This window comes from Salvelinus namaycush, chromosome 8, assembly GCF_016432855.1.
Source record: "Salvelinus namaycush isolate Seneca chromosome 8, SaNama_1.0, whole genome shotgun sequence".
Classification (NCBI taxonomy): Eukaryota; Metazoa; Chordata; class Actinopteri; order Salmoniformes; family Salmonidae; genus Salvelinus; species Salvelinus namaycush.
Window position 1 is genome coordinate 59,927,598 of NC_052314.1, and position 9,803 is coordinate 59,937,400.

Below are 9,803 nucleotides of genomic sequence, written 5' to 3' on the forward strand. Positions count from 1 at the left end.
TAATTTGCTTACATGTACATCCTTATATATCAAACATATCGGAGCTTGTGAAACTTCCCTGAGATATTGTTATCCAATTAAACTCATTTACCGGTAATAACCTCTCTTCTTGTGTCAGTCTGCAGATGCAGAGGTTGCAGGTCCTGGGGTCAAGCAGGAGAGGTCTGAAGGAGAGGAGGACCCACAGCACAGCAGAGACATCCAGACTGGAGAAGCGGCTGGAGTGGCATCCCCTGTAGCCACAGAGGACCTCACCGCACCACAGCCCAGGGCCCAACGCAGCATCACGGAGGTCAGTGGATCGCCGAACGCCGTCCTCAAGTCAGAGCCAGACACAAAGACTTTAACTGTAACACAAAGGCTTTTACACACAGGATCTGACCACAGGTCAGAACCAGAGGGGCTGAGGAGACTGGGCTGTCCTCCTGCTCCTGGCTCAGAGTATTTACTTTACGATAACCTGAGCTCGAGGGCGGTTCAAGTTAATTCCCATCGAGATTCAGGTGACGTGTTAGAGGCTTGCAGTGAGCTGTCTTGTTCTTACGCTACAGAAATGGACCCTGGCAACATATCCTTGAGTTTAGAGAGACAGGCTGATCTGTCCAGAGAGGACTGGAACCATTACAGTAGTAGTGTGTACTCTGAAGGGTGCCTAGATAAGAAAGGGGAGGTTATAGTGGTAGATGAGGTGACTGTGAAAGTGGAGGGTGACGCTCCTCCCACATGGAATGTGGATGAGACTCACTTAGGAGAAGGACACTCAGAAGGCAGAGATTTCTTAGACTACAGGGAAAGCTTAGAGACTAATCTAAATGTCGCGACCCACTCCCCTTTACACACGCTCAGGGATCGAGACCCAGTATCCACGTTGATGGGGCCTTCCAATTCACACGGCCGTGTCCTTTTCGATCAGGTATTGAACTCAAACGACAGGGCTAGAGCCCAGACTCAGGGAGGGGGCGCAACATCAGGTAATAGTAAAGAGAAACGGTTCCTCTGCATGTTCTGTAACAAAGGCTTCAGCTGCATCCAGAAGGTGGAGATCCACCAGAGGGTCCACACAGGGGAGAAACCCTTCAGCTGTACCCAGTGTCACATGCGCTTCACCCAAGCTGGTGACTTGAAGAGGCACCAGAGGGTTCACACAGGAGAGAAACCCTTCAGCTGTACTCAGTGTCAGATGCGCTTCTCCCACTCGTCCAGCCTTAAGAGGCACCAGAGGGTCCACACGGGAAAACCCTAAAGCTACCCTCAGTGTCAGAAAAGGTTCACCCACTAGAACCAGCTAAAGGTGCATCTGAAGGTCCACACGGGAAAAAGGCTGTTTGCCTGTACTCACTGTGAGAAGAGGTTCTCAGAGAGGACCTACCTCAGGATACACCAGCAGAAAAAACATTCCACTCTATAACATGGAAAGTAACCATTCCACTCAATAGCTTCTGAAGTTTAGATCAAATCCTGCATTAAAGAGAAAGATACATTTTCATTGTCAGTAGGAAATATCCACAGATGCATTTAGAATAGTAAGACTAACATTTTTCAGTGTTGGAATATTCCTGGGTAGAACATTGCATCTAGACGTGTGAGATATAGCTAGATATATATGCCTAAAAAGTCTGTTTCATATTGCATTTGTGTAGGCTATGTTCATACAGATTGAGACATTACATTTTAGTAATTTAGCAGGCACTCTTGTCCAGAGTGAATTACAGTTAATACATTCATTTAAAAAAAGCTGGGTTAAACAACCACAACACAGTCGTAGCAAGTACATTTTCCCTAAATAAAGTCAGTGCTAGTAGGTAGAAGCCTTATTTTTTGTCAGGGACTCTGCTGTCCTAGCTTCAGGGGCAAGCTGGTTCCATCATTGGGGTGTCAGGACAGAAAGAGTTTTGACTGGACTGAGCGGGAGCTGATCCCTTGTAGGGGTGGGACGGTGAAGAGAACAGAGGTTGCAGAATGGAGTGCTCGGGTTGGGGTGTAGGATTTGAGCATAGCCTGAAGGTAGGGAGGGGAAGTTCCCCTTGCTGCTCTGTAGGCAACCGTTATGGTCTTGTAGTGGATGCGAACTTTGACTTGAAGCCAGTGGAGTGGGCCGAGGAGTGGGGTGACCTGGGAGAATTTAGGAAGGTTGAACACCAGGCGGACTGCAGCGTTCTAGATAAGTTGCAGGGGTTTGATGGCACAAGCAGGGAGCCCAGCCAACAGAGAGTTGCAGTAGTCTAGACTGGAGATGACAACTGGATGGATTAGGGCCTGCCCCCCTTCTTGTGTGAGGAAGGGTCGTACTCTACGGATGTTGTAGAGCATGAACCTTGGAGCGGGGTAGGCCTTCCCTGGAAGGAAGAGCTGTTCCGGCTTGTGGAGCTTGAGGTGGTGGGCAGACATCCAAGTTGAGATGTCTGCCAGGTATGCAGAGAGACATGTGTATGTGTGGTTTTCATATGGTATATTTAACACTTGTTTATGTTTAATAAACACAATGTGACTTTTCATTCTAAGACTTTCATTGAGACTCTCTTTAGTATACATCACATCTGATCTCACCCTGTTCTGCATACACCCAACAGCACTTTATAACCAATATACCTACACATACCCACACACAAACACCTACTGTACACGTTAAAATAGTTTAGTCAGGTTTGATGACTTTTGACTTATCTTAGCTAACTTGTTTTTACCCACAACATCATATTTATGTCCACCATAATGGGTTTAACAACAATGAAGTCATTCTGTAACTACAGTATAGGACTCAAACATAGTGGGGATGGGTAAACACTCCGGGGCCATACTTGCAAACAGTTACTCTGTTTCTGCGCATTAGCCAATTAAAATAATTGATTTACTTGTAAGTGATAGTAGGTTATTTATTTAACTAGGCAAGTCAGTTAAGAACAAATTCTTATTTTACAACGATGGCCTACCCCGGTCAAACCCTCCCCTAACCAGGACGACGCTGGGCCAATTGTGCGCCGCCCTATGGTACTCCCGATCCCGGCCGGTTGTGATACAGCCCAGGATTGAACCAGGGTCTGTATTGACTCCTCTAGCACTGAGATGCAGTGCCTTAGACCACTGCGCCACTCGGGAGCACAAAATTGTAACTGGTCCCATCAGATAACCTGCCGCACGTTAGTCCTATGCTAACCTCACCAGATGACAGTCATTATTTCCTGGAACAAGTTCTGCATCAGACAATTCTAAATGTTGAGGTAGATTGAGGTGAACAAACACTACAATAAGAGCGACTTTAAAGTCAAGCACTCTCATTATCCTCCTACAGATGGCAGTATTGCAGTAACAGTATTCGTTCATTTAAAAAAATGTGATCACGAGTCCAGACTCAAACCCACGTTGGCGAGTATCCACACTAGAGGAAAGTTCATAGTGTGTCTTCTAAAGCAGGGGACGGTCCTAGCTTTTGGGGGCCCTAAGCGAGATTTAGTTGAGGGGGCCCACCACCTCACGGCAAAACATTTTAATGATCCCCCTTTGACGGCAGGGAGAGAATTTCAGTTTTTAAGTTCCTGCAATTCTATAAATTTTGCCATGGGGTGTATGCCGCTTGTGCCTTGGACCGGCCCTGTTCTACAATACACCTGTCAATCAACTGATCAACGCATCCTACTGCACGCCGTAGGCCTATTAATAAGGTAGTAACACAAGACCATTCAGTGCTTTCAGGGTGTCCATAGTCATAGAGACAACTAAAAGTAAGAAGCTAGATATTAGGCCTACACTAATTTGTGTGAAGAGAAGTGCAGGCAAAACATTTTATGAGTAGCTTCTTGTTGGAGTCCCTCTTGCTGACCGACACACAGGCTACTGGCACTGCTACATAAAGCCTGTTACTACTATAGGCTATATTACATAGAATTGTAGGCTACATTTCCATGTACAATGTTTTAGATGCATTTTTATAATCATCTACTTTTTCACATTGCGTTATTTGAGTCGAGGGCTCACAGTGGATCACTTTTTCCTCAAAATGAAATCCTTGCCTCGAGGGGGATTCAAACTCGCTGCCATCGTACCTTGCCGTCTCTGGGCTTACTGCCTTAGTGGATCACACCACCAATTGGTGATGTCAGTAAGGGTAAATTACAACTATTTGACAAGACCACGAGTCTTCGACTTTGAATATAAACTTACATGTTGTATAATCCTCCTACATCTTTATTGCGGAACATTGTCTAACATTAGTACTACTAGCTAGTAGCCTTGTCAAGGATGCATCAATGCAATATTGGCACACAACATTTTGTTAGACGAATGGAACAAAAGGCAACCTTAAATATGTAGGTTTAAAATATCCCTCTGGTGGCCTGGGTTGACCTATTTTAAGAAATACCATTTGCTGGTGAATATAAAGTCTAAGATCTTTTGATAGGCTGATGTGGAATTCTGTTCCAGAAAATAATCAGTCATCTGGTGAAGTTAGCATAGGGCTAACGTATACCAGATTATCTGATGGGACCAGCTACAATGCAGCGTTCTATCACGTGCAAGTAAATTGACGATTTTAATTGTCTGATGCACATTTTGTGACGGAGCAACTGTTTGAATATAAACTGTTTCTAATGTTCACAAGTATGGCCCATCCATCATTAAAGTGTGTTTATTATCTGTGTGTATGTATCTGAGGGAGTGTATGTCTGTATGTCTGTGTAATCTGTATCACCTCTCTCTTCCAGGAGGAGGAGGGTCCAGAGGTGCTGCTGGTGAAGGAGGAGGGTCTGGGGAACCCTGAGGGGACCATGGTCATGGAGGACAACCAGACTACACCTCCTCCTGAACCCACAGAGGAACCAGCTGAGCAACACAGGACCACACACAGTATCACTGAGGTGAGCCAACTGTAAACTATTGTCTGAATGGTATTAGGTCGGGCCGTATTCCACTAAGCCTCTCAGAGTAGAGGTGCTGATCTAGGATCAGTTTTGCCTTTTAGATCATAACGAATAAGACTATATGGAAATATCCTAGATCAGCACTCCTACTCAAACTCTTTTGTAGATACGGGCCCAGGTCTTGATACATTTTTGTCTTAAGTGTGGACCATGTCTTCGAATGATCAAACCATTAAAGAGTGTCAAGTAATCAAATTAACTAACATGTTTGTATAGTATTCAATCCCTCATTGCCCAATTAGAAGATGCTCCATAGCAGGGTGCTCATATCAAATTTCTTGATCCAACATCCTCTCACTCTGTATCTCTTACAGTCAGTAGACATGGAGGATGGGAAGCCTGATCTGCTGCTAGTCAAAGAGGAGACAATAGAAGATGGACCAGAGAGTATTGACCTGCTGAGTGGACTAAAGATGGGGGAGCAAGGTAGGGGAGAAATACATATAGCCTACATACAGTAATAGATCTTCAATGGGATTAGAAATTTGCCTGGATAGTTTTTTCTTAAATCAATAGAACCTATGTTTACATACAAAACCACACATAATGTACGAACTTGACATTTTTTTTTTTTCGTAAAGTCTATTTTCTAACCTCTTCCTGCAGGTGGTTGGCTGGAGGCTAACAGAGGAGACTGGGTGGCCATCTTGGATTCCCAGACCCAGACGGGTGCAACCAAGGGCCCAGGGGACAATGTCACTGAGCAGGCCGGGACTAGAGGCGACATAGTTGAGGTCAGTGGATGGGACAGCGTCCTCAACTATGGGCTGGGGAACAACACTGTTAACCACAACCAGAAACAAACAGTCGAACACAAAACAACAACTGAACTTAGTCTCCATGACAACAGACTGGCTGAGACCAGAGCGAGGCGTAGATTTGGTCTGCGGGGACGGGGAGGTGTCCGTATGAGAACAGACGCTGACTCGGCTAGCAATGCTCCGTCCTGCTCCTATAGTTGTGATTCAGAGAGACTGATGGTGCCTCAGGTTAACCCCCTAACAGGTGCTGCCTTCAGCCTGCCTTCTATAGGATCTATCAACTGGAACATGGACCCTGCGATAACTCAGACACTACCTGGCCTTCATTCTCCTCACACAATCCTGTTAAACCAGACCTCAGACAATGCCAGTGCCTCAACACTAAATGGCTACACAAGCCCATTGACAAATGACAGTAGTAGTAACGCTATCAGTAGATCCGGTGGCAGAGAGAAGCGCTTCCCATGTTCATTCTGTGGGAAAGCCTTCAGTTTCCCCAAACAGATGGAGATCCACCAGAGGATGCACACAGGGGAGAAACCATTCGGCTGCCACCTGTGCCGGGCTAGTTTCTCCCAATCGTCCAACCTGAAGAGGCACCAGAGGGTCCACACAGGGGAGAAACCCTACAGCTGTCCCCAGTGTGAGAAGAGGTTCTCACGCCAGCACGATCTGAAGATGCACCTGAAGGTCCACACTTGAGAGAGGCCGTTCACCTGTACACACTGCGGGGAATGTTTCTCAGAGGAGCTACCTCAGGATACACCAGCAGAGAATGCACATGGCCCACGAATACTGTATACCCACTGGGTACACCATGTCATTTCAGCATGGATAATTGGGTAATTTTTGGTAGATACGTTGATCAATGAGATTCCAACCTATTTTCACCCACTCAAAATGACTGCTAAAAGTTTGTTGAATTCCCAATGTTATCACTATGCTTTCAACCATCTAAAAGTCAAACCAAATTGTGTCAGATTTTTGGTTCAGTTTTCACCTATGTGTTATCACTGCTCTTTCAACCTTTGAAAATCACACTAAAGTTAAAATGGGAATACATTGTCAGATATTTTGTTTATTTATACAATAACTTAATGTGTTATGACTGTGATTGATCTAATAGCACAACCAAATGACTTGGAGTGTCTGACAACTTAAGATGTTGCCCACCGCGTTCAGCCAAGTGTGTGCAACATCCTAAGGTGTCGGAAAATAGTGGTGGAAAATGTTGTTTTATTACAACAGTACACATATTTTTCATTCCCCCCCCCCCCCCCCCCCCCCCCACTGCTGACCATTTAAAGCTAGTTAAGGAGAAAAATGAAGCCTTTGCAGCCTGAATAGAGGATGCTTTATGTACAAGCTGGTCCACGGGGAAACTAGTGTATTATTGGGAATGCACATCAATCCTAGACGATAGTGCAGATCTAGCGGCCACTATTGGCTGGCTGTCCTGTAGTGGTGCACTATAGTGGTGCAATTGCCCTCATACTTGAGACACTGGCGATCTCATAAAACAACTATCTTAACTTGAAATTGGTGATGACTATTTGGATATCTCTCTTAGCAACCTAGATGTTGTTTCAGCAATAAGGCATGAGAACCCCGGGATTATCGTGTGATAACTCCCGACTAAGGGCTATTCTTATGCCCAAGACGAAGCCAAGGGCCGGGGAAACAGCCCTTAGGAGGGAGTTATCACACAATAATTCCCGGGTTCTCATGCCTTATTTCTTTTATAAAACATTTGGCAACATATGTATATATTTTGTAAATAGATCTAAATCAAATAATGCATTTTAAATAGTTTGATTTAATCTTATTCTTAAACTTTTATTTTTGGTTGATGTGAATCCAACATTTATTATGAATTTATAGATTCCATTTGAAACCAACCGAAGCTTGAAAACTCTAGGCCTATATGTATTGTCTATTTTTAGTTTAAAACTGGGCTGAATTGAAACAATAGCCATTGATGACTTTCCAAATGCTATATTAGAGACCTACAGTAAATAGCATCATTGACGATATGATTGATGAAGTATGGTTACATTTCATTTGCTCTGTTAAACCTACCCTTTAGAATGACTTCAATAGTAACAGTGAATCTATTAAGTGGACATTTCTCAACAATCATTCTAACAATAGCACATTGGTAATAGTCAATGACGAATATCAAAGCTAAGCAGAGCTTGTAGATAGATCAAATGTCTAGCCTATTTTTTTCTTAAAGTGGATATTACTTTGAAGATGACGTTGTTTCAAAGGTAAAAATAAAAAAGATTATACCTTTTTTCAAATGCAAAGTATTTTTCACATAGATTCCACCTCACAATACGTTGACAAATGACGTTGAAACAACGTTGATTTAACCAGTTTGTGCCCAGTGGGTCGTGAGGTGTAATATAGTACTAGTTAGTTTGTTTGTAGTTCATTCTGTTGGTATTGGATGCAGTAGGGAACTGGATGAGGTGAACTGAGGAAAGAATGAGTATGATGAGGCAGAGTAGATGAAATGGTGATGGTTGGTGTGATGGTGTCTGTAAAAATGATTCACTGATAAAGAGTGAAACTGGGCCTTTAGGTTGATACTGGTGTTTTATAGTGAGGAAATGATAGTGCCTTAATTCATGTTTACTTGACATGAAGCTGTGTAATGTAATGTTGAACCTTTAACTAAGTATTCTAAAATTAATTTGATCAAAGCGAGGGTACCAGATTTACAGAAATGGTCAAGTGTTACCATAGTGAGAAGTTATTCTACTTGTCACGTATCGTTTTGAACAATAAAAATGATTCCAATGCCATTTTGTTTAAATTAAATACTACATTGATTCTGCTGACTAACTTGGTTATTTTGTATCATTGCAGAGAATGTTTGGACTTTTTTTAATACACTACCGGTCAAAACTTTTAGAACACCTACTCAGTCAAGGATTTTTCTTTATTTTTACTATTTAACTACATTGTATAACACCATATGGATGAAATAACACATATGGAATCATGTAGTAACCAAAAAAGTGTTAAACAAATGAAAATATATTATAGATTTGAAATTCTTCAAATAGCCACAGCTTTGCACACTTTAAAAGTTTATTTAAAAGTGCAGTCGCAAAAACCATCAAGCGCTATAATGAAACTGGCTCCCATGAGGACCGCCACAGGAATGGAAGACCCAGAGTTACCTCTGCTGCATAGGATAAGTTCATTAGAGTTACCAGCCTCAGAAATTGCAGCCCAAATAAATGCTTCACAGAGTTCAAGTAACAGACACATCTCAACATCAACTGTTCAGAGGAGACTGTATGAATCAGGCCTTCATGGTCGAATTGCTGCAAAGAAACCACTACTAAAGGACATCAATAAGAAGAAGAGACTTGCTTGGCCCAAGAAACACGAGCAATGTACATTAGACCGGTGGAGATTTGTCCTTTGGTTTGGAGTCCAAATTGGAGATTTTTGGTTCAAACCGCCGTGTCTTTGTGAGACGCAGAGTAGGTGAACGGATGATCTCTGCATGTGTATTTCCCACTGGAAAGCATGGAGGAGAAGGTGTGATGGTGCGGGGGTGCTTTGCTGGTGACACGGTCTGTGATTTATTTAGAATTCAAGGCACACGTAACCAGCATGACTACCACAGCATTCTGCAGCAATATGCCATCCCATCTGGTTTGCGCTTAGTGGGACTATCATTTGTTTTTCAACAGGACAATGACCCAACACACCTCCAGGCTGTGTAAGGGCTATCTCCCCAAGAAGGAGAGTGATGGAGTGCTGCAACAGATGACCTGGCCTCCACAATCCCCCGACCTCAACCAAATTGAGATGGTTTGGGATGAGTCGGACCACAGAGGGAAGGAAAAGCAGCCAACAAGTGCTCAGCATATGTGGGAACTCCGTCAAGACTGTTGGAAAAGCATTCCAGGTGAAGCTGGTTAAGAGAATGCCAAGAGTGTGCAAAGCTGTCATCAAGGGAAAGGGTGGCTATTTGAAGAATCTCAAATATAAAATATATTTTGATTTGTTTAACACTTTTTTGGTTACTTCATGATTCCATATGTGTTATTCCATAGTTTTGATGTCTTCACTATTATTCTACAATGTAGAAAATATTAAAAAT

The 9,803-nt window shown here is 43.2% G+C and overlaps 1 protein-coding gene and 1 pseudogene across 1 annotated transcript; both read left to right on the top strand.

Annotated features, from left to right (window-relative positions):
• The first annotated feature begins 304 nt into the window (after nucleotides 1-304).
• On the top strand, nucleotides 305-2,443 carry LOC120053001 (annotated as a pseudogene).
• Nucleotides 2,444-4,821: 2,378 nt separating this feature from the next.
• On the top strand, nucleotides 4,822-8,523 carry LOC120052997 (zinc finger protein 251-like). The gene is made up of 3 exons (XM_039000250.1): nucleotides 4,822-4,853; nucleotides 5,231-5,342; nucleotides 5,523-8,523. Exons 2-3 carry the CDS (start codon nucleotides 5,240-5,242, stop codon nucleotides 6,377-6,379), a joined length of 960 nt encoding a protein of 319 aa, XP_038856178.1. The 5' UTR covers nucleotides 4,822-4,853; nucleotides 5,231-5,239; the 3' UTR covers nucleotides 6,380-8,523.
• The last annotated feature ends 1,280 nt before the right edge of the window (nucleotides 8,524-9,803 follow it).